This window comes from Dinoponera quadriceps, unplaced genomic scaffold (assembly GCF_001313825.1).
Source record: "Dinoponera quadriceps isolate SergipeBrazil2010 unplaced genomic scaffold, ASM131382v1 scaffold1070, whole genome shotgun sequence".
Lineage (NCBI taxonomy): Eukaryota > Metazoa > Arthropoda > Insecta > Hymenoptera > Formicidae > Dinoponera > Dinoponera quadriceps.
The window spans coordinates 175,199-198,178 of record NW_014555341.1 but is presented as its reverse complement, the minus strand read 5'-3'; the positions used below and the strand labels follow the sequence as shown (position 1 = coordinate 198,178).

The following is a 22,980-nucleotide window of genomic DNA, read 5'->3' as shown; positions in this document are numbered from 1 at the left end:
AAATTTCCTCACACTAATATTTTATTCTCCACAATATCATTTCCTCGCAACATTTTCTTATCATATATATATATATATATATATATATATATATATATATCTTGCAGTGCACTTACGTGTTCCGTCTGAAACCGAATGCAGAGGTGAACGCTCACATACAACGCACGAGCCCCGGCTCGCAGCTGGTGCAGCCGATGGAGGACGTGCACGGGCTGCGTTTGATCGCCTTCCACCCGATCTCGCGCACCGATGTCGCGGTGCACGTGACGTCTGCCCAGCCGGAGCACTACCGCACGATCAAGGTGAAGCTCTGCCAGGATGATATGCCTGATTCGCCTGTGCACGTGTCTAAGTTAGACGTCCAGCAGACCGGTAAGATCGCCAGCAGCTACAACGCCGGCTTCCTCGTGCACTTCCCGCCGCTGCAGGCCGACAGCCGCCGGTACTTCGTACAGTTGGAGTCCTCGCTGTCGCAGTCCGTGCACAAGTACTATACCGCGCCGGTTTACTTCGAGGCGAACTCGTCGTTCAAGTACATGAGGCTGGCCTTCAACGCGGAGCGCAAGGTCGACCAGGCCGAGATGAGTCAGACGTCGGTGGTCGCGCTGCCGTTCATCGCGCTGGTCGCCTTGGCCTTCTTCAACCGCGAGACCCTCTGGACATGGCTGAACGCGCTGCTCGACAAGCGCTCCAAGCCCGTGCCGAGCTCGAGGGCGCCCGTCCAAGCCATCCCCATCGATCCCAGGACGGACGACATCATAGTCGAGCAGATAATGAACATTAACAAGAGGAAGACGAAGCCGCGGAAGGCGTAAGTCGGTGTCATCTGACCGACGTTCGTTCTCTTCACATGTTGAGGCTCCGGTCCCCCCCCCCCTCCTTCTTCGTCTCGATCTTTTCAATCGATGACGTCGGAAACGGGAAGACGTACGTCCAAAATTCTCGCACAGTGCGTTGGAATAAAAGAATACGTCCGTAAAATCGAGCACGACTTTGCAAAACGATCCGAAAACTTTACTTTTACTTCGACAATCTCGATAAATAGTTGTGAAATCATAGCTGGAAAGGAAGATCACGTGTCGCGTTAATTTTACAATTATTACCGCAAAGAGCAAGTTTTTTTTGGGGGAGGTATTTTACAAATACGAACTATCGGTCACAAGTGGGTCGAATTTCACGGACGTATTCTTTGATTTCAGTGTGTTTCGCGCGTTTTCTCACTTCCGATGTCGTCAAGCAAAGCAACTGCAGAACAGGACCGGCTAAGCCTATTCTGTAGCTTTTAAGCTGCGTCCGGAAACCTCATCTAGATGCACACACGTCGAAGCTCGCGCCGTTCACAAACTGGGTGCACCTCAGGAGGGAAATTTTTCATCCTGAAGTTCCTTTGATGGTATTCGACGTATTTGCGTTCGGGAACTATCCGCGCTCGGAGTGAAACCTGCCTTCACCGCCGTCATTCGCTCTGCTCAACCTTCCTCTACCCTCAGGATGATATTTCCGAACGCAGCCTTAACGACAGTGTCAATATCGTTACGTTGTTGTTGCACAGATACAATATATAGCAGAAAAGTTGCGCGTCGACAACGTAATAATGGGCACTTTCAATTTAGCTGCACAAATCACAAGTATCTTATCTTTGTTATTCTCTGAGTACGTAACAAAGACAAAATGTCCTTTGTATCGACTCGTAAATGGAAAGCACCCAATAACGACCCCAATAACTGAGAAAAGTTACAGAATAAGGCTGCAGGAGCCATAAGAATCATAATCACTGCTGTGATCTCGAAGCGAAAGAAATTCACGTCAAGATCTCGTACATAGGTAGATGCAGAGATATCTTGGCCTTGGTTCATGTTTTGTAAGCCTAGCGTCTTATTCTGGACGCGTGTCGAGCGTTAAATCCACCTCTCCGATCGCCAAGTCCGAAACTATGTTTATATGTAAATCTTGCGTGAGAAGAACGGAACTTGGAATTGAAGTGGCGCATTTAGCATCCGTTGTCTACACTCTTGGACGGAATAGTTGGACACAGCATGTTCCTTTTGATGACTTTTCAAACGTATTTCGTATCTAATAGGAAAATGTACCTCTTCTAAAAATTATTAAAAAATGTAACAAATTTTCCCGTTGCGTTGCGAAACTCGTTGAAAGAGCAGTTGTACAATTATTATGTCCATGGGATTACACGGCCAGAATAGGAACGATCGCCGCATACTTGGATATATATACTCGTCACGGCGATTGCGCGCGCGTCATCGAGACGTTAGCTTCTCGACGCACTCGGTGTACTCGGGACTGTTAATATTTATATGGGTTAAGTTTATGTCGCGGGTTCGCGTCCTATTCGCTGTGCCAGACACAGATGTGTCTGCTGCGGGATGAATTCACGAGTATCTAGGAAGCTCGTCGACGTAATATTTTAAGGGAGACTTCAATACATAACGTAAAACGTAACGAGCGCAACGAGCGCGAGGATGTTCACGATCGAGAGGATCGTTCGATACATAAGCCGTTACACATCGTTAATTAAAGTAAAATGTACATATAAAGAGATTGCTGTATTGTATAATATTTTGTGCGGAGCCTCCGTTATTAAAGATTCTTACTTTCAAGTGGTCGGCCCGATACTCTCATTTTTACGAGCGAGCGTTCTTGTCCTATCTAGTGCGGGTAATTTAAAAGCGAAAATTGCGGGAGATACGGCTGATGATCGGTCATCAATTATTTTATTTTCTCAGCACATTTGGAGATTTACAGGTGACGCACTGAGCTCTTGCTGATGCGGCACAGTAATCGTCAACGTTCAGATGACGAAGTACGCCTGTAAAAGAATGCAACGAGACGTTGAGGTATACGTTTCCTCGCTGCAGCTATCTTGATTAATGACGTCAGTAATGAGAAAATCCAGAATTCTTACAAAATAGTTGAGATAAAAAGATGTGTATATATATTCGTAATTTAACAACAGTCAATCCGTAAATCGATAAATTCGTAACTTAACAATCAATAAAGCCGTAAAATTAACGTGACAAAATCACGAGGAAAAACAAATTAAAAAAGAAGGTTGCATGTTATGTCAACTTTACAGTTATCTATCGATTGTCAAAGCAGAAGTAAAAATGTTCGAAATATCACGCAAATGCGCTCGATTGATCGATGCGATCGCGCAAGTATCATTTTATGAACATATCTTAATTCTACATATTTCGCGAGAACTTTTAGCATTCATCTTCTCGCTTCTGCACAAAATTAGTTTTAAAACTTGTATAACATTATATATCCTTGCTTCTATAGGAGAATATATGAGTCTTGAATTGGTATTAATTTTTTTCGTGTGACGTCATCGAACAAGACGACCGGAGTGAGAGATCAAGAGCCTTAAATTTAATCCGTTATCGCGGAATGTTCTCATTCGGCATTTTTTGCTAACGTACCACAGGATTTGCGTTAAACATGCACTTGTTGAAGTTATAAGCTAATTCGCAGTTGTCGTTTCCATCTGAAAAATCAAAAAGAAGATCGTGTCGTTACGAAAGGTTACTTCGTGGGATATGCGATCGATGAAATGGAGAAATATGACGAAGGTGCGACATTATCAATGGATACTTGCTTATTTCGCGACACTCGTCAAGCATCTCAGATCCGACCTTCTTAAAGGCTGGCGGCATCATCTTGTTCAAAACCTTGAAGTTGATCTTACCGTCTTTTTTCAGCTAAAGAAAAAAAATCAGAGTTTCAGCGATCCGCGATCTGATAATCGCCACTACATCTATCTTATAAGGAACTCTGTTTTATTTACCACTCCCCCTTTCTCCATCACACACTTGAAGTAACACGCCAGATTATTGTCGTCCGGAAATTCGCCCTGTTCCGCCTCAACTAGCATCTCTGCAATCAAAATTAAGCGGTTGATCAATTATTATCGAGAGACGATGTGATCGACAAAGCAACACGCTGCGTGTGCTGATTTGCACATTGAATAATATTTTCGGCCGTTTCTCATCGATGACTACAGATTGTCGCGATTAAATTTGCATTATACTAGAGATATGAAAAATATGTCCTTATCACCAACATTTTTTCGTTAAATCCAAGTACAAATGTATCAAAAAGTGCAGAAAATTTAATAATTACTTTCGATTTTTCGGTGAAACAAGTGAAAAAATAAGAGCGCATACCTGCGCTCTGGTGATAATTACCAGACAAATTTATACATCCGCAAATATATCGTAGGCTCAATCATAAGCATCAAATTTATCCAACATATACTTTGAATCCTAACATAAGTACTTCAATCAAGAATATTAAATTAAAACAAACTTCGGTTTGTTTGTGTTCATTCAAATTAATCGAATTTAATTTTTTTTTCAATAAGTTTGTAATATTCTTGAAAAGAGAATAAATACTTTCATATATCATATTTGTTTCAGTAACGCAAATAGATAAAAAATGATATTCCGGCAACATACCGTTTGTCACGCCGCTGATTTCAGCGAGGCATTTTTTTCGCATACCTCCGGCCAATTTCTTCAACTCATCGTGAATTGTAGTATAATCTATGTCCTACAAGAAATATTCTCGTAAAGCGATAGAAACGGATTGGATTGATCGAGAATCGAGGACTGTCTCAGATAGAATAGAAAATGACGATGATGTTGAAGTAACGTCAAAAATATGTTGAAATAACGTCAAAATGACCAAACAGTGAATTTTGAAATAGCCTCGTCATTTCGACGTTTATAGTGATTTCCTGTTTTACCTCGGGATCGAGTTAATTCGAGTCGTTAGCTTCGCATCGATATTTCGCGCGAAACTAATAGTACGACATAACATTTGAAAACGCATACTCACTTCGCTGGAAACGACAACGAGCTGTATGACGATCAAAGAGGCGCAGATGAGGACCAAGTCGCCCCTTGCCATTTCGCATGCGGTGCACTGTCTTTCGTGGTTTTAAAAAAAATGCTCGTTCGTCTACTTAAACTTATTAAGTGGCAGCCGCGTAGGATCGACGAGAATTTATGTGGATCTTAGTGTGCGAGGGAGTGGGAAATAATAATTAGTTGGTGAGGAGAGCGCGCTCCCTCGAAATCGCCGGCGAATTACACGGGTAAATATCACGCGGACGACGTCAGGAAGTCGAGTAAGTCGGGAAAGCAGGATACTAGCATGAAGAAAAAAAATCTTCGTTGGTGTAACTGAATTTTCCGTTACTTGGAGACCGGATGAAAATTCAATTGTGGGAACAGAAAGATTCCTGTAGGAGGTTCATACTCGGTCAGTTGTTCTCAGCTGTTTCGACTGAGTTTTCATGCAACTGAATCTTCTCAGTCAGCCCGGAGTCGAAATTTTGGTCCTGTATAGAATCTTTAATTCCACGACACAGTAGGAACTAAGGATGGCAAAATAAATTCAGATTCAACTCTAATAATATAATTTATTCCTATTTTGATCTCGATGGTGTCTTAAATTTCCGTTTTCAGCGTCGAAATCGATCGTTCAAGGTAGCATTAAATGCCCTTCATAAATTCTCGTCGGCGAGAGCGCGGGGAAGACTCCGTGGGATCGATATATTGTTTAAAATACTCGGAAGAATTTGCATTGGCAATATGCAATTTGCGCACGTTGCTAACGCGAGCAAGAAGCGTGACGGTAAACATACTCGCGGCTAATTGCAGCTTGCAACCATGTAAAGTGTGTCCGATACTCCGATAGCGAGTAATTAACGGTCATAGAACGACCTCTTCCTGGCTCGTAGCTAGGCGGTAATTTTGGTATTTCGAACGTTACGCGCTCGTATCAAGCACCAAACACATGTTGCGTGTTACCGCCGCGAAATAAGACGTTCGCCTTTTAATTACGGCCGCGGCAATTCCGCGTGTTGTGTAATCCCACGTCACAAAAGTCCGTGCAATCGATCTCGCGGCAATTAAATCTGTCTCGCTGCCAATCGAAGTCCGTCCTCTCCTTTTTATCCAAAAGCGTCCTTGACGCATACTTCGCTTTCGCACGGGAGGCGTGTTTGCACCTACAAGCTTCAGCACGTCGACTACAGACGTGTCACATGTATGATGACAATTGATTGGGTATTTAATTTTACTACGACGAACTTACATCGCGGTTCTCCGTAGGTGACCAACCATGAAAAGATGTAACGGCCTGGAAGAGCTTAATCGCAGCTATTGTGGCGATGTGCTGTTCAAATTATTGTGGGAGGATATAATTTTGCTAATTATTAAGTTTTAAGTTTATCCAGCTCGTTTGTATTGCCGGATAGTTCGTAACGTCCGCTCAATGCCGGGGCTTCTCCACTGGCTGCGGGCGCGCGCAGGCACCACGCCGTGCGCTATCCTCGCCGTGATCGTCACAAAAGACTCGTTGGCGAATGAACGTTTCAAGTGTATTATACTCGTGGACTCCTCCTTTCATTGCACTCGATCAAGCGTGACCTCAGCCGTCAATTGGAGCGTTCTACCGCCGCAATCTGCGACCTGGTCTCGGATCGGCGAGAAAGAGCGCGCGCGTTTATCCAATATCTATGATTATCATTCACAGCCGATCTGTGCTTTTTAACTCTTCCCGACTCATCCTCCGAACCCAGAGAAACAGCGCACAGTTTCATATACGTTCTTCAAACGTAGAAGATTATGATATTCTTGCTTATGCGTGAGAATATCTATTCTTGATTCAAGATACATTATTTTTCATGTATGTAATACGATCATGAAGCGTTACGTATACTGAAAAAAAGAATTGCTACGTTCAAGTATTTGTTATAAGGAATATTCGAGTAATTTATTTTATTTGTTAAATAAGTATTACTTGAATGTAGCACGTTGGAAGATAAAAAGTGCTGCATTCAAGTAATATTTACTTAATCCGAATCAATAAACTACTTCAATACTCCTTAGTAAAGATTTATTTGGACGTACTAATTTTTTTCAGTGTACGCTTAAAGAACTTATGTGAAACTAGGATGCGCTATCTGGGATTGAACTTTCGGAGTTTCGTCTAACTGAAGATAAATCGTTAAACGCTCCAGCGAGCTCCATAAAAATTACAAGACCCTACGAAAATTATTGAGAGCTGTTGAGATGTGTGCCCACACAACACGTATGTCTAAGAGAGTACGTCTTTGCGACGTCTTAGGACGTCTTAATGTCATTTGGATATTAATAGTTGATGGTACACTGAGAGAGAGAGAAAGAGAAAGAGAGAGAGAGAGAGAGATGGTTAACGTCTCCCGAATTATATAGTTAACTTCGGCATCGCCTGTATTTTCCTGTTGCTCTAACAAACAAAAGTAGCAGTAGCAATATGCGTATATAAGGTTGTTTATCGCTGACACACTCAATACATAAATGGTACATAGTAGTAACACTTACTATATAAACGGTTCGCCGGGCTATAATTCCCTCGCTATGCAATTACAGTTATAAATACCGAACACTTTCGTCCTCAGTGCAGAATTCGTAAGAGGAAACCTCAGAGTTACCGTCTCCGTCGAGAAACGTTTCAGCCCGTGCGCTCCGTGCGTATCGAGCGAACGGGACATCTCGCAAGATACGCCGATTAAATCGCCGATGAGTCCTTTATTTTCATCGACACATCGTACACACGACTCCGCGCGATTACGGCGCGCGGACGGTAATATGAGAGTGTAAAATGGCGTAAACGTAAAAATCTCAACACATTCGGCGACGTAGTATCTTGAGCATTTTGTCTTTGGTCTTCTTCTCGCGTCTGCGACATTCCCTCCCTGCGACGACTCATTAGAACAGATAGTAAGTCTGAAACAGTGGCGATCGATCGGACGATTGAGAGACGGAACGGCGATGATGTAATGGGGGATAATTCGTTTGCCCGTGATCGGGCGAAAACGTGATTGCGAATTACTCACCCTCGGGGATAGCTCCGCGTAGCACTTGTTGAACGTGTACGCGTACTCGCAGTTGTCGCCCTTCGCTGCGAACGAGGAAATCATTCGGCGATTATTAGCGAGCGCCTGGAGCGCAAGGCGAGACGACGGATCGTGTGTTATCGAAATCAAAGTCGAACGACAACTCAAGTGAAACTCCGGAGAACTCGGGAACGAAAATCTCGAAATGAAAGGCCAACGGGAGGTTGGAAGGTTTTCAAACCTGGGGAGAAACTCGCGATGCTCACAATGGCCGATATCGACAGTCTCAATGCTGTTTTCTCGTCTTTTGATATCTTCCGGTCTTCTCAGTGTAAAGATGTATTGATATAAGTAAATATGTTATTAAGAATCGTCGAATATTCTTTTATTTTTTAAATATTTTTCTGTATAAACTATAATAATCAATATTGGATGAGCACATTGATAAAGATATAAATAAGGGCGTATCGGAAAAGTAACTTGGCTTGACAGGCCCAGTTTTGTGCCAAACTAAACAGCACAAAATATATGCGCCAATGAAGAATTAATTACCGACAAGAGCGATGCTAATTCGAGAAATATACAAACTTTGTGAGCAGTCTTTGTGAGGGGATATTTCAATCCAAACGGGCTCTATTTCTTCGATCTCTTCGCGTTCAGATTCACATCGCCGACGACACCCTTCTATTTGTCGAACTGTCGATCCGTTTCTCATCAGTTTCGAGCCCTTCCGCCTCTCCTTGGCGAAGTAACGTTCAAACAAATCATCGAGAAACTAACTTCGGAAACTCAACCCGCTTTTAGGAAAAGAGGAAAGGAAGAAAAAGAAGAATCACTTGTGGCGCGATTACTGAAGTTTCGAGCACACGCAATCGATCGACGGAATGAACAAAAAAGAGAACGAAGCGGATACCCAAATAGTTACCGATCCCCTTGCACTCGCTGATTGCCTTCTCGACCTCAGCCCTGTAGGCGGGTATTCTCTGGAAGAACGTCAGCATACCGTTCAGACTTAGCTCTCTCTTGTCGTCGACCAGACCGAATTGTTCCCAGAGACAATACATATAGCACTAAAAAGAAAACAATCCAAATCTGAAGTATAGTTCTCAGTCTCTTTCTCTCTCCTCCCGCTCGTTCTGTAATCTCTCGCGAGAACGTCGTCAGAGACGTTAGGTCTTTAGGAGGACGACTGACTTGTACGACTGACTTTTAAGACAATGTTTCATACCACTAAATCCTTGTCTAAATAATCAATTTTTATTTTGTTATTATTATACAGCAATTTGTCATCACAAATAGAACGGCTCCGGACACAAAACAGTTGTGCGTTACTTGAGTACAAAATATCTCAAGGCGCAAAACGTCGTCCTGACAAGTCAGCCATTCGGCTGAGACCAGCTCACGGAACAAGCGTGCTTCGGCTGAATCTCGCATGCATTTTCGCATTTCTCAGACCACCGGCGGTTGTATAATACCGGGATAACGATTTGTTTGTAGCAAGACGTAATTGGCAATTCAAGCGGCTCGCGCATTGCTACTCACCTTCAATTGACGTGTTTCCGGCCATTGACCGTTTCTTACCGCTTCTATGTCGGCTGAAAGAAAGATTCAGTACACTCGTCGACGTGCTTTGCACGANACCCCCCCCCCCCCGGGGTTTCCCTCGAACACGCAGATCCCACCGTAGATAAGTGATAACGAGATAAGCGAAGCTGCGGCCGTGTCCGTTGTTTTCATTTAATTAATTGATTGTTATTAATGTTCAATTAATTGTTCTTATTGTTTTTCTCTTCGTTCCGTTCGAGAATAAAAGCGAATTGTCTCGGTTAATTTAATCTTCCAAACGCACGATCGATCGTCGTGTTCGAGCATCGGCCGTATGCGCACGGTACAGTTGCATGCGCACAGTCGTGTAATTAAATAAAACTTCAATCAATAATTTCCCATCTCCGGGACTTTCTCTCTCCCTCTCTCTCTCTCTCTCTCTGTTACGGGGGGTGAATAAACTCCGCGGGCGAGCGCGAAATACCTGTGGCTACTCCCGTTTGCGTTTGGCAGGCGTTCACGACGCTGGCCGCGGTCGCGATCATCTGGTCGGAAACGAAGCTGGGTCGCGTCTGCGAAATAGACGAGATCGGTGTTATTGACATTAATAGATGGCAATCGCGGGGGACGAGAGTGCTCTCGAGGAAGCTGCCGCGATGCGTCTTCCCATCTGAAGTACATCTCACGGCCGAAATGCAATTCACGATGTCAACCATCGGAAAGTGTAAGACGACGTTGAAAAAGTTGCGAAGCTCTGAGATGAGGCTCTTATGAGAATTTGATAAATTCGCGCTACGTATACGTTGGAATATTATCTGACTGCTCGTGCAATTAGGAAAAAATTGGCTCTCCGGGAGCTGAGATATTTGCGAAGTTGACATTTTTTGACACGTGTTTCTTGAGAAATTAATGCGTTATCTTTGTTTTTTAATATCTCCTAAACTAAAAATAAGATTTTGACGAAAACCTATTATGATATTAAAGACTAATATATAGATATTATATGTAAATTTTGAAATTTCATTAACTATTTTATTTTGAAAATATATGATGTAAAACTCGTAATTTATAGTAATATTTGGAATACATGTATAAATATTTCAACATATATATCTCTTTCTATGCATATCTATTAGATTAACTGATGTACAAATAAAACATTAATAATAAAAACAAAAAATAATAATATTTTCGTATTTGTAATATTTTGTATACACACATATGTTTACCTCAACTTCGTTTCAAATTAACATTTATAATTTAGGTATTGAGATGAATGTATGGAAACATAATTGTGCTTGATAAATATCAAATTTACGAACAACCCCCTTGAGGCGCCATTGAAAATACGAGCCTCACAGCCTCCTTGATTTTCCAAGTCCCTAATTTGAAATACGTGGTGGCACGTGAGATTTGAATTCTCGGTGTTCCGTTTTCACGCTGAATAAAACAGATACGTTGCAATCAAGATTGCGGAGAAACGTCGGAAGAAAACATCGCGCGCTTTATCGAGCGCGAGATCCATCCCCGGTTGGCCGGGGCTCGGGAAAAACAACCCCTTTTCGCGCCCATCCACCGACACGCGCCCGTAGCATGAGCTTCGGACCCCGAGAGACGCGATCGGACTTAACTTTTCAATCGTGAATGAACTACGTGTAAGATCGAGGAAAAGTTATCCAGAATTGAAAATAAGTAATAATTTTGAAAAAAAATGTCATAAGCCGAAAAACGAATTTATCACCACCGACTTCTCCGTGTACTTTCTAACCGAACAGATTCTGTAACCGACACTTATAATCGGATCTTATATTTAAGACCGTTTTAAGTTTATTTTTTGAATTTGTAGCTAATGAAATGAGCCGTACAAAATCTGAAGATGAACTTAAAACAATCTTGATCCGTGCTGCCGATTTTCAGTAGCGATATTAAGGGCACCCTTCAAAAGTTTATTATTTACTGAAAAAATACTCCCCCATAACTTTATTTATTTAACTAAATAATAAGTATGAATTTTGAGCGAAATTGAGATAAATATGTACACAACATTACAAATACATTTTCCTTATTAATGCTTTATTTACACGTCGACTGAGCCAATAGGGGTGCACTCATAATAGAAAATGGTGTATAAATATTCAGATACGTATACATGCGCATACTTATTACGCGAGAACACATCTCTCTCTCCCGCTACGATTAATCAGAGCCCCTTGATCGGATCAGAGGTCACCGCCCCGTTTGACACGTACCCCGCAGGAGACGATCCACGCCTGCAGGAGGAAACCCACGGCGACCGCGAGAAGCCTCATCCTGGTGATTTTCTCGTGCCTCTCGTCCTTTTATATCCTGATTCCTTCGAGCGTGGCGGTGTCCCTTGGCCGACAAAAGCTTTTCCGGCGCTTGGACCGACGTGTGGAGTGCACGTCGAGCGCGAGGCGAGGGTGCGACTGAACGTCGGAGACGAGAGAGAGAGGCGGCGCGGGTGGCCGGCCGGCCCCGCACGGTCGGTCGGGAGTCGGGACACGGGATGAGGCGGTATGGGGTCCAGGGGGCCGAGGGAGAGACAGAGGTGGAAGCTGCGAGCCCTGCCGCGCGCGCCCTGCAAGCTGGTTCGAGAGCAGGTCGCGCGCGAGCTGCTCTCTCTCTCTCTCTCTCATCCGCTCTTTCCCTCTCCCTCTCTCTCTATCTTCCTCTCTCTTTCGCTCTCTCATACGCCGCCCTTGCGCTATTTCCTATGCAAGCTGTTCGATAATAGGCGCGCCTACTCCGGACGAAAATTTTAATTGGACGTTTCGCGGATTTCGCGAGGGAAGCTTCTAGCAAATTCGCAGACGAGGTGGAAGAGAAAATCAAGATGACGTCGAAATGGCGAGAAAATGACTACGAAGGCTCACTTTTCGATCATTTTGACAACATTCTGACGTCATTTGTTTAATCATAGTAATTTTCTGGAGACACGTTTCTCTGGGCACAAGTCGAGGAGTTCTTCTCTCGACGGGCTTGATGTTGCGTATCGCTCCGTGACAATGCGATCGAAACGTCCTACATCGCATAATACCGGCGCGGTATAGCGCGCTCTTTTCATCGCGCAAAGATAAATTACCGTCTCCTCGGCGTAGGAGCTTTCGATTCTAGGCCAGGTCGCACACATAGACAGGCGGATTTGATTGGCGGATGTTACCAGTTTACGATCCGACCCTACGTAATCTCTCCTTTATCCTACACGACGTCGACACAGATGCGAGACTCCTGTGTCTCGCCTTCCGTGCGCCTCCTCCTCGTCTTCGCGCGCAGCTTCGACTTTTTCGCAAAGTCCACCGCGCGAGGAATACTCGCGCGTCGAATTAAAAACGCGCGTGAAATCGCCCGCCGTGGAAGAAATATTGTCGCGGAGAAACCGCGGTCTTACATTCATGCCCCGTCGAGAGGCGCAATGTTGTTCTATCGTCGTCAGAGAATATCGGCAGAATTGTCTTTACACACAAAGAAAAAGGAAAAAAGGATTTATTTTTAGATTTAGTATACGTATTTGTTTTGTTCGACTCGGGTTTGTTTAACGTAAACAACATAATTTAATATCAAACATGATTTCGTTCGAATAAATGTTTCATTACAGTGAATCGTGTTGTTTGATAGAAAGATAGTATTATTTAGGGGAAATACTTCGTTTTTAATTAAAAAAATTTATTTCATTATATATTAAATATTGTTCCACTGAAATAAAGAGATTCTTTGGTATTTTTCTAACATAATTTCGAACGTCGTCGTCACTCTCCGTTCTACCTGGGGCGCATCGCGAAGCTCAGTCTCTTCCCTCCGCATCGACGAGCGATCTTCTCGACGCCGCCTTTCTCCGAGAGAGTCGCGCGCCTTGCACCAAAGCCGCGGCAAAAGCTGAGACGCTGAGCGCGAGATCGCGTTTCCAATGTCCTCACAGCCGAGGCTTTCGCGAATATCTCTCGCCTCGGCGTTCGCCTCAAATCAAATCCGCGTGAATGCGAGCCGTAAAAATACCCGAGACCGGGCGCGTTTTCTTCACGTGACGCGCGCGCGCGCGCGCGCGGCGCTCACGCAAAGGTGCAGCCGACACGTGGGTCACGCGGGGGGCGCGTTTTGTGGGTCAATACAATTCCGGCGAAGGTGCGCGAGCGAGCCCGAGCGGGGCCCGAGGAGCCCGGGTACAGTCGCCTGTGGAATTATTGACCAACGCGCGCTCCTCTCGACGCGTCGGCCGTCGGCCTTCCGCGACAATCCGGGCCCACCCGCGCTCGCAAATAAACCGTACATCGACGAGCGAGAGATACAATTCGGAGATTTTGACGAAGGGGAAAAAAAAAGAAAGCGACCTCGCTCCCGGAGACGTAACCCTTCTACCGACTGTACTTTTCCCGCGCGTACAGTCCGCGGAACAAGTATTGACTGCTCGGATCCGAACAAGTATTGACTGTCGACGTCGCGAGCGGCCTCCCGGGTGCTCGACGCGGTCGAAGGGTAGCCCCGGACTGGCAATCCCGAGCGTGCCCGTCGCCCTGAGACCGGCCGAAAGTCGAGAGAGGTCCAATTGGAGGTGACGGACGTCTCATTTACATCGATTATCGTCGACTGTACCGACAACGGCGCGGTACAGTCCGCCGGACTCTAATTGACAACGTGCTCGGTGTCTCTCCGCAGCGGAGGCTCGCGAGAGATTACCAAGAGGACCGGGGATTTTCGCGGGTGCGGCTCGGCGACGCGTTCGTTTTTCTCGCCGGAATGCCGACGTCGCGGCGTCGTTAGCGTCGCGATCGCGACGGCGGGACCGAGTCGGACGGGGACAAAAGAATCTCGACGGACTGTACTCGGCGGCGGTTGTATTGACCGCGACGCGTGTTCCTCGGGGTTTCTCTCGAGCGAGCCGGAGCGAGAGGCGCGTCGGCTCTCGGCGAGGAGGAGCGTCGCAACGTGTCGGCGAGCGTGGTGCACGAGTGCGACGAGCGAGGCAACGAGGTCGGCTGCGTGATAACCGTGAAAACCGGCCGCCGATGCCTCGACGGTGATCGGCGAGCCGCCGCTCCGGCGACGCTCAGTGTCCGCGATGTCGACGGCCAGGAAGCGACGACGTTCGCGGCCGAATTGATCGTTGGAACTCCACACGTGGACGACGATCTCCTACGGGACCTGCCGCTCTCGTGAGGACGCCGGCGAGTGACCGAGCGCCGCCGTCCGAGTTTCGAATAAAAAAAAAAAACGTTCCAGCCCGACTGAGGGGCGACGATCGCCGCCTCGGTCGGGCCTCGCCGTCACGTGGTCCGCGTTCTTTCGCGTACGTCATTCGTCGCGTGCGATTTAAATCGCCGCTGAGAGACCCGCGCGCCCCGGCACCGTGACAAAATGGGCAAGACGCGGGGCGTGCACGAGACCACCCCGGAACTGAGGAACCGGATGGTGGGAATGTACGAGGCGGGCCTGGGCCTTAGGGAGATCGCCGCCGCCGTCAATTGCTCGGTAAGCAAACCCCGGAAAAGTAAAGTAACCACACGGCCATGCTGGAGATACGTCTGCTACCGGTTTAGTGTGTTATCTTCCCGACGGCTGAACTCTGCTTATCACCGCATGGTCAAATTATTCTACCTTCTGAAAGGTGTGAAATTTTACTTTTGGAATTTTAAGTGCAAGTATATCTTGGCGCTTACGCGCTTCATTGATTCTCTGCAATCGCTGTCCTCAAGATTGTGAAAGATCTGAGATGCTCATCTGTTAATAACTCATTTATATATATACATATATACATACATACATACATATATACATACATATATATATATAACAGAGAATATAGAAAAAAATATAGAAGAATGTAACAGAGAATATAGAAGGAGAGAATGCAACATACATGATATAACGTTATAAAAAATATATATAACATATCATATGAAGCTGACTTTAGAAACGCGCGATCTGATAAAATCACAGTACTCGCTGGTGACATTGTAACTCTTTCAGCAACGCACGGTGAAAAGATGGCTAAACAGATTCGACAAGGAAGGCACCGTGGAGACACGGGAGCGCTGTGGCCGCAAAAGGGCCACCACCGTGGAGCAGGATGAGGCGATTATCCGTCTCGCCACTCAAACACCCATAACAGCGGCCAAGGCGGTGCTTCCTGCACTGGGTCTCACCTGCTCGGTAGACACCGTGAGGGAGAGGCTGCACAAAGCCGGGATCCACAACTGGAGCCCTTCACGCAAATACATGCAGAGGATTCCGCTGGGGTTGGTACACTTAACCGAGACATTACACATTTTTGTAAACTTCCTACCTCAAATTTCAACTTCTTCGTTCTTTTTTTCTAAACCTTTACAAGTATAAACCTTTAACGTCCCGTCTGCTTGCTCGTCTGCCCCTCTAGCAGCGATGCGGACGGCGCAGCGATCCAGCAAGCGGTTTGGCGCCCGACCGGCACCCAGCTGGGCAAAAAGAAGACCCCGAAGGACTCGAACAAGCCGGAGAAGAACGGTGGCACGACTAAGAAAAAGAATCCGCCGAAGAAAATTCGAGCTCGAGATCTGTACGTTGACGACGGCGCTCCGGCTGACAGTCTCAAGTCTAACCAAGTCGCTGAACAGCAGCAGCAGCAACAGCAACAACAGGGCTTCGTGTTTCCCCAGCAGAACCTCCCTCCACCTCCTCCCGCTCCTCAGGCTGAAATGCAACCGCCCACGCAGCCTCTGCCCACGAGCCAGACGGAGTTCGGCAACGCGTTGAGCTTGGCGCAGCAACCACAACCTATGTATCAACATCCGGGGTTAAATATCGTGCAGAACTGGCCGTTGGACCTGGTGCAAGGCAGCCATCATTATCCACAGGTTTGGTTATACACGTAATGGTAAATTACAGACATCGCACATAAAAATTGCCGTAATCGTGAAACATAAATTCCGAAGAACCAATCAGGATGTCGCTTTACATTTGCGTGCTCTAGAAGAAGGTAGAACTGACGATAAATCTGATCGTAAACAGAAGAACCTAGGAATTAGGACTGGTTAAAATCCTAGTCCGGTATGAATCTAAAGGCTCTGCTCTTTTTCGTTGCTGCACACAGCAAGATAGAATTTAAAATTCAAGCGCAACCAGTAGTAGAACATATTCCATGTAATACAAACTACATTACCTTGCGCCGCAGGGGCAACCGAATCCGATACCTCACGAGCAGCCGCCGCCGCAGCAGCAGCTGCAGGAGCTGCACACTCAGCAGGAGCAGCAGCAACAGCAGCAACAGCATCATGCACAGCAAGTGGTCCAGCAGCACGTGCAGGTGCAGTCGCGGCTGCAGAGTCAGCCGCATCAGCAGAGCGCTCAGTCGCACCATCACAGTCTCGAGCAACCGCGGCTGCAGCCGGTGGAGCATCCGGTGCAGCAGCAGCAGCCGCACTTGCAGTCCGACGTACCTAGTCCGGAGGCGAACGCGGGATCGGAGAGCTCCAACACTTGCAGCTCCAACGAGAACAGCCAATCGTCCTGCGAGGCGCAGCAGCGGAGCAAGGTGTCGTCGAGGAAGAACAAGTCCGAGACGGAACGGCAGAAGAAGAAGAAGAAAGGCGGCAAGGTGAAGGGGACGCTGGAAACAAGCGTGGAGATCAGGAATCGCATGATCGGCATGTCCGAGGCCGGATTGTCGACCCTGTCCATCGCGCTGGCGATCGATAGATCGGTACGTAAAAAAAAAAAACGACGCTGCACCGCTACGTCGAATTTTATGCATGATTATAATATACGGGGCGCAGCGCGCCGACGTGCGATGATGATGATGATGTGTGTGTGTGTGTGTGTGTGTGTGATGAATTACGAAGCACGAGAGAAAGTCGTCGCAAGAGAAGACTTACATGGACGTGATTTCAAATTAATCAGGAACGTACTGTTAAAAGATGGCTAGAGCGTTGGCATAAGGAAGGCAATGTACAGACGAAGGAGCGGAAAGGCCGACGTCGAATCACCACCAAGGAACAGGATGAGGCGATCGTCGCGATGGCGACGCAGCATCCTCTCACTGCGGCGAAATACGTAGCGCCCGCGTTGGGCCTGAAGTGCAGCGTGGATACGATTAGAGAGAGGCTGCACAAGGCCGGGATACACAGCTGGAAGTTGGGCAAGAAGCAAGGGTTAGACGAATATTGTCATATATGCACCGTTTAACGAACGCGAGGCATCACTTGAAATTCTTGTCGAGAATTCCCTCCTTTGTCGAGTTGCACAAGCTCGTCGAGGGATCGGTCGTTAACGTTCAAATCCATTTCTACCGCCAAAACGTCACCTTTAACACAAACGAGATGTGATATGATTAATAAGATGCTCGCATTTTAGGGAAGGAAACGCCGTTCACACCGTTCACCTATGGCAGCCGAGCGGAAATCGGCCCAACAAGCCGAAGATGCCCGGGGAGAAGAAGAAGAAGGGCGCTGGCGGCAAGAAGCGCGATCAGACGACGAACGGCAGTCAGAAACAACGTCTCGCGCGGAAAAAGAAGAGCGAAAGCTCGATAACGCTGAAGACGACTCCGCCTCCGGCGAACATGCTGCCGGAGCAACCTGCGTTGTCGTTCCATAATCCTGGAACCAGTAAGCGTTATAGAGAGCGACGATATCGTACATGTATCTTTTTCAGAATTGGGTAGTAATTAGTTGATCAGTTAAAAGTTTCAGTTAGAAAGTTAACATTTAATTTAATTTTAAGCGAATTAACTTTTAACTATTTTTATTTAAACTTTTAAACTATTTACTTAAAATACGGTAACTTTGACTTATTAATTTTTTTTGTGTAAGTTAAAATAGTTCATCAAACATTAAAATCATCGCGAGCTCCGCTTACAATAGAGAATTAGGAAAATCAAGAGTAATGTCAGCAGAATTTTCTCGCCTTTCTGAGCCAAAGCTGGTGCTCCTTTTTTTTTGTGTAGAATTCTATGCATAAAACGATCGATATCTTCTTACATTTTAATATACCGTCCTTTTATTATTTCACATTAATTTATGATAAAAGAAGTTATTTATGCAAAAATTACACGTACATGGTTTTGCATAATTAACTTTCATCTTAATTTGCAATTAGGTAAAAACAAAATTAAACTTATCCGATCTCTTTTCATACACGTGCTACCTCAGAAGAAACTAATTAGAAATCACTCCTCAGTGACGGTTTATACTTCCGGGCCGAACATAATGCAACCGGTGCACAACATCGGCGCACCGCAACCTACACTGCCCCAACCGCAAGCACCTCCGCCGCCACCGGTGCCGCAGCAGTCGATGCAGCCGATGGGCCCGATGATGCAGCAGAGGCCGGACTGCAGACTGGCGCCGACCATAGCCCCGCCGGTGTCCGGCCCCGGCAACTCCGGCGTCGCATATCCATCGTGCATGGTCGGGAATAGCGGCCACACCGGCCACATGGAGCAGACGGACCCGTTGAACTACGAGCCGTACATCTGGAGCTTCTAAGAATGTCGTCGGGGCAGCGTATCACGTTGCGTAAAGCGAAGCAATTTTATATCACGATTCCTCGTGTGATCTAACTTACACGTAAATGGCAATATTAGAAGATAACTCTGTACATGTGCAAAGAGAAACTCTCGATGACTCTCTAACTAGTTAGGGTTTGAGAAACGTTTGTGCTAACTTCTAATGACTTCTACGGTCACGCGATGGCGCAGCATTTAATTGTGATTTGCTGTAATTGGTTAGACCACGGCATGTAAATAGAGAATCGTAGAGTAGTGAAGACGTACATCACGTTTATTTTGCTATGATATATCGTCTCTTTGAATGATATGGAGTCGTACTTTGGAATCGTATTGTATATTGAAAATTGATTTTTATACGGCACGGTCGGACTTCATTAAATTAAGAGATCTCTAGCGTTTATGTTGTAAATATATAATTTCTAATGGCCGAGAAGGGGAGGGAGAGAGAGAGAGAGAGAATGAAAAACCAAGCAAAATCAGAATATCAAATGAATTCAGTAGAAATCGCGGGTTTCTGCTGTCAACCACTCTTTATTGATGATTGTGTAGGATAGAGAAAAAGAGTGAGAGAAAGAGAGAGAAAGAGAGAGAAAGAGAGAGAGAGAGAGAGAGAGAGAGAGCCCAAGGATCTTCTTAGTGAATTCAGCGATAGATCTATTTTCAATATACACAGGCACTATTCGACGACTTTTCGTGGGCGTACTCATGAAAATATTTGCGAATACAATGTGTGTGTGTGTGTGGGTATATTCTACGATATATTTAATTATATTATATGAATCTGCTTTGAAACACCATAGTACAAATTGGCATGTTCCGGTTAGAAAAAATGTGTAGCAAGTAAATCAACTTCAAACAGGCTGCCAAAGTAGTTACATCTAGTATGGGAGAGAGCTGCCTTTTTCTACCATACTCTCATATATATATATAAAATTTTCTTAAATTAATGCAGCGTTGACGTTACTATTACATAAGACTGTTACTGTTTTATATACACCGTATTTTCTGACTGTAGTGTCCGGCTGAAGATTGATATTTACATCGGGTGAATTATTTTCTGTTGTAACAATTAGACGGTCCTTTCGTTCTAACAAAGCAGTATTCATATAGCTCGTCCATATACAATTTCCGGTGGTACAAATGCAAAATAGCGCACTAGTTACGGGAAGAAGATGAGGCATATAGGGAAATTTCCGTCGGGTCCTACGAATGTCCGCTCTCATTTCGCATTAATATCCTTGTAATTTCGTAACACGTGACAATTATATCATATAATTAACGAAGATTTATCTCCGATCATAATCGTTTATCCAAGTGTTCATCCTGTTTTGTATTTGCGCGAGTAAAGTGAAGAGATAACGATTACTCACTCTGTACTGTATAGATTGGTCTCCTCTTTCAGAATAATAAAGTATCTTTATATAAAACACAAGGAATTATCTCTCGGTCTCACTTGCACGGCCACTAACGTTGACGCGAATAGCTCCGGTCTCGAGCTATTCCTCGAATTGTACTTTTCATCACGTGAGCTCCCAGATTTGCGCGACGTTGTTTATCACCGCGTTGGGATTGTTCTTATGGAACATGAAGTATCCTTGAATTTGCGCAGGACTGACGTTTTTCTTGTAGGATATAACGTTGTCCGCGAACCTGCTCGCAAGCGCATCAGGATCCTTGCCCGGCTCCCGGTAGAACCTCAGGAACATTTGCTCAACCTGATTCGCACTGCACCATCCTGAAAGAAAAAATAACGAAATAGCATCGAGATAATTAGTTTCTCAGGTATCGTTTTTTTTTTCAATCTCTGCTTTCATCTCTGTTGCAAAATTCTGTATATTCACGTACCGATGTGCTCTTTGACATCGACCCTGCCCGGCCTGACGAGCGCAGGATCTAATCTCTCCAAATAATTAGTCGTCATAAATAATATCCTGGCTTCTGCGGATGCTACGCCGTCCAGGCAGTTCAATAAGCCGCTAAACGTTACTCTGTTCAAGCCTTCATACGCCGCCTTGGCTGAAATTAAAACAATTACACAAGTTGAAGTAGCAGGAATAATTCGTCGTTTCATCGATCCACATACGTTCCATTTATGAGAGAATTTCCTACCTTGCTTGGATTCCTCCCTGCTGGTGAAAGCAGCGTCGATATCCTCGAGCAGGATAATAGTCTGCTGCGGAGCTACTGCCAACAGGTGATTCAGTCTGTCGTCCGTCAGACCTCTCTCGGATAAATTCAAAACGCAAATGCCGCGCTCCAGTTCTCCGGCCAGCGCGGTTATGTACGACGACTTCCCACATCCCGGTGGCCCGTACAACAAATAGCCTCGGCGATATGGGATTCCTAAAAACGTAATACGATATAGCTCCCCTCTTATTGACCAGGAAGCTAATTGCAAATTTTGCGATCAGAATCGAGAAATGCGGATTTAGATTATCGACGTGACACCTCTTTCGCTGTACCACGACGGATTATTGATGAATTCCCGACAGTCGTTGATTATTCTCTCGGAGATGCCAGTGTCCAGAACGACCGACTCCAACGGCCTTCTCTTCTTAGGATGCCCGAATTGCCGCCATTCGCTTCCCATGGCAGTGTACATTATAGTCTTCCCCTCGTGCTCCTTCAGTGCCATTTGTCTGGCTATGAATAAAGAATTTCCTCTGTGACTCCACGACATTACGTGATATGCTCATGAGTATCTGCGGTACCAACTCAACCTTCTTCGAGGATGTTGAAATATATGCTCCTGTCTTTGCCAAAGGCTGTCAACTGCACAGTCTCCCATGGTATGCCCATGTGTAGGTCCAAAGTCTGCTGTTCCCTTGTTCTGTCAACTTTTATCCAATTCCCCTTATACCTGTAGAAATAAAGAGCGATGTTAGCGGAAGATTAATAAAAGAAGCTTCAACTGGTGCCGAGTGTAACAGAGATTGATATGTTCCATATAAAATTCTAATGAAGAGAATATTTCAGGAGACCTGGCAATAGCCTGACCTGAAGAAATGAGTTCCTATACTGGGAATGAAGTCGTATTTGGTTTTTACATGACCGGTCTCTTTCTGTTCGAAGCTGGTCTCCACAGAGAGATGTTGCGTCTTGCGAGCACCTTTGTGTGTAATCCACTGCAGAAGCCATTGATAGCTCTTGTCACGGCACGGCACTTCCAGAGTGATCATGTAATGCCGTCTGGAAGTATAAACGGATAGTATTGATATCTTACTAAACAAGTGGATATAGCATGCATTTATTTGAAACAATTACCTGAATAATACTGTTCCAACTTGCGCGCTTTTCCTCAACAAAGCAGCGGCGGCTCCGAGACCAAAAAGGCCAAAGCCAGCACCGAAGTATGGATTATCTGATAGAGCTTGTACATAATCAACGATTGTCATGATGCAAATTGATATTGCACAGTGTTGTAAATAATAACATGAAAGTTCAATACGTATCAGGGAGCGATTAATATTAATTATTTCGTTCAGCAATTTGCCCGTTAAATCTTGCAATTGTAATGACCATTATATCAGTTATATAAATCGTAGTAAAGTGGTCCAATTGCAGTAACAATAATCAGAGGTTATGTGCGTCAATAACGTCAATAGCGTATGCCACTTAATAAGGCGAATATACTAATATTTAGTAATAATCGCATAAACGTACTTCACAAAAATTATCTACGAACTATTCTTCCAAAGTTTCATAAAGTGTCTCTACGTGATCGCTCTGTTAAATGGTAAAAAAACTTTTTATCGAGCAACTTGCGTTTGAATATCACGGAACACTTTACCGATGACATTTCCATGCCGACGCAATCGATAATACAGAACTTCTGCAATACCTTTTAGTCAAGACGCGAACCTGAATCGGTTCGATCCTTTGCTGAGCACAGAAAAATCAACAATGTAACATTTCTCGCATATATAGCGCATCTCGGCAAAAACAAATCTTTTCTCAGATTATGGAAATTAATTGTGATAAATTACATTAAAATAAATGAAAGATGGACGGGCATATTTGTACAATAATAATGATT

The 22,980-nt window shown here is 45.1% G+C and overlaps 5 protein-coding genes across 8 annotated transcripts in view; 2 read left to right on the top strand and 3 right to left on the bottom strand.

The window, feature by feature from the left end:
- LOC106743923 (nodal modulator 3) overlaps positions 1–2,615 on the top strand; it is a 10,050-nt gene extending 7,435 nt beyond the window's left edge. For all 3 annotated transcript variants that reach the window (XM_014618253.1, XM_014618252.1, XM_014618251.1), the window contains exon 15: positions 108–2,615. In XM_014618253.1, the coding sequence (XP_014473739.1) occupies positions 108–815 (708 nt within the window). In that variant the 3' untranslated portion in view covers positions 816–2,615. The remainder of the gene's footprint in view (positions 1–107) is intronic.
- A 95-nt stretch (positions 2,616–2,710) lies between these two features.
- On the bottom strand, positions 2,711–6,598 carry LOC106743924 (pheromone-binding protein-related protein 6-like). Its single transcript, XM_014618254.1, has 6 exons — positions 4,855–6,598; positions 4,473–4,566; positions 3,803–3,891; positions 3,614–3,716; positions 3,438–3,502; positions 2,711–2,824 (listed from the first exon to the last, which is right to left on the bottom strand). Exons 1-6 carry the CDS (start codon positions 4,924–4,926, stop codon positions 2,807–2,809), a joined length of 441 nt encoding a protein of 146 aa, XP_014473740.1. The 5' UTR covers positions 4,927–6,598; the 3' UTR covers positions 2,711–2,806.
- Positions 6,599–7,251: 653 nt separating this feature from the next.
- On the bottom strand, positions 7,252–11,984 carry LOC106743951 (pheromone-binding protein-related protein 6-like). Its single transcript, XM_014618309.1, has 6 exons — positions 11,698–11,984; positions 9,933–10,020; positions 9,446–9,498; positions 8,817–8,973; positions 7,904–7,968; positions 7,252–7,793 (listed from the first exon to the last, which is right to left on the bottom strand). Exons 1-6 carry the CDS (start codon positions 11,755–11,757, stop codon positions 7,776–7,778), a joined length of 441 nt encoding a protein of 146 aa, XP_014473795.1. The 5' UTR covers positions 11,758–11,984; the 3' UTR covers positions 7,252–7,775.
- Positions 11,985–14,818: 2,834 nt separating this feature from the next.
- On the top strand, positions 14,819–19,314 carry LOC106743897 (mediator of RNA polymerase II transcription subunit 15-like). Of its 2 annotated transcripts, none has more exons than XM_014618178.1 (7): positions 14,819–14,932; positions 15,431–15,699; positions 15,837–16,293; positions 16,611–17,138; positions 17,336–17,586; positions 17,789–18,042; positions 18,614–19,314. In XM_014618178.1, the coding sequence occupies exons 1-7, from the start codon at positions 14,819–14,821 to the stop codon at positions 18,919–18,921; spliced, it is 2,181 nt and encodes a 726-aa protein (XP_014473664.1). In that variant the 3' UTR covers positions 18,922–19,314. The 2 variants fall into 2 exon arrangements, with proteins under 2 accessions (XP_014473664.1, XP_014473665.1); XM_014618179.1 differs by having other exon boundaries at positions 15,840–16,293; positions 18,614–18,921.
- A 139-nt stretch (positions 19,315–19,453) lies between these two features.
- LOC106743898 (mitochondrial chaperone BCS1) lies at positions 19,454–22,943 on the bottom strand. The gene is made up of 7 exons (XM_014618181.1): positions 22,209–22,943; positions 21,942–22,133; positions 21,665–21,804; positions 21,393–21,587; positions 21,054–21,287; positions 20,790–20,960; positions 19,454–20,679 (listed from the first exon to the last, which is right to left on the bottom strand). Exons 1-7 carry the CDS (start codon positions 22,337–22,339, stop codon positions 20,465–20,467), a joined length of 1,278 nt encoding a protein of 425 aa, XP_014473667.1. The 5' UTR covers positions 22,340–22,943; the 3' UTR covers positions 19,454–20,464.
- Positions 22,944–22,980: the final 37 nt, after the last annotated feature.

Excerpts from the sequence above, each read along its gene's own strand:
- LOC106743924 (XM_014618254.1), bottom strand. The coding sequence starts at position 4,926 with ATGGCAAGGGGCGACTTGGTCCTCATCTGCGCCTCTTTGATCGTCATA. Across the intron at positions 4,567-4,854 it reads TCGTTGTCGTTTCCAGCGAA|GACATAGATTATACTACAAT; the intron begins GTGAGTATGCGT and ends TATTTCTTGTAG. Across the intron at positions 3,892-4,472 it reads AATCAGCGGCGTGACAAACG|AGATGCTAGTTGAGGCGGAA; the intron begins GTATGTTGCCGG and ends TTTTGATTGCAG.
- LOC106743898 (XM_014618181.1), bottom strand. The coding sequence starts at position 22,339 with ATGACAATCGTTGATTATGTACAAGCTCTATCAGATAATCCATACTTC. Across the intron at positions 21,588-21,664 it reads TTTCAACATCCTCGAAGAAG|CCAGACAAATGGCACTGAAG; the intron begins GTTGAGTTGGTA and ends CTTTATTCATAG. Across the intron at positions 20,961-21,053 it reads CAGGGAGGAATCCAAGCAAG|CCAAGGCGGCGTATGAAGGC; the intron begins GTAGGAAATTCT and ends TTTTAATTTCAG.
- LOC106743951 (XM_014618309.1), bottom strand. The coding sequence starts at position 11,757 with ATGAGGCTTCTCGCGGTCGCCGTGGGTTTCCTCCTGCAGGCGTGGATC. Across the intron at positions 9,499-9,932 it reads GCAAACGGGAGTAGCCACAG|CCGACATAGAAGCGGTAAGA; the intron begins GTATTTCGCGCT and ends TCTTTCTTTCAG. Across the intron at positions 7,969-8,816 it reads GGGGATCGGTAACTATTTGG|CGAAGGGCGACAACTGCGAG; the intron begins GTATCCGCTTCG and ends CCTCGTTCGCAG.
- LOC106743897 (XM_014618178.1), top strand. The coding sequence starts at position 14,819 with ATGGGCAAGACGCGGGGCGTGCACGAGACCACCCCGGAACTGAGGAAC. Across the intron at positions 14,933-15,430 it reads CCGCCGCCGTCAATTGCTCG|CAACGCACGGTGAAAAGATG; the intron begins GTAAGCAAACCC and ends TAACTCTTTCAG. Across the intron at positions 17,139-17,335 it reads CGCTGGCGATCGATAGATCG|GAACGTACTGTTAAAAGATG; the intron begins GTACGTAAAAAA and ends CAAATTAATCAG.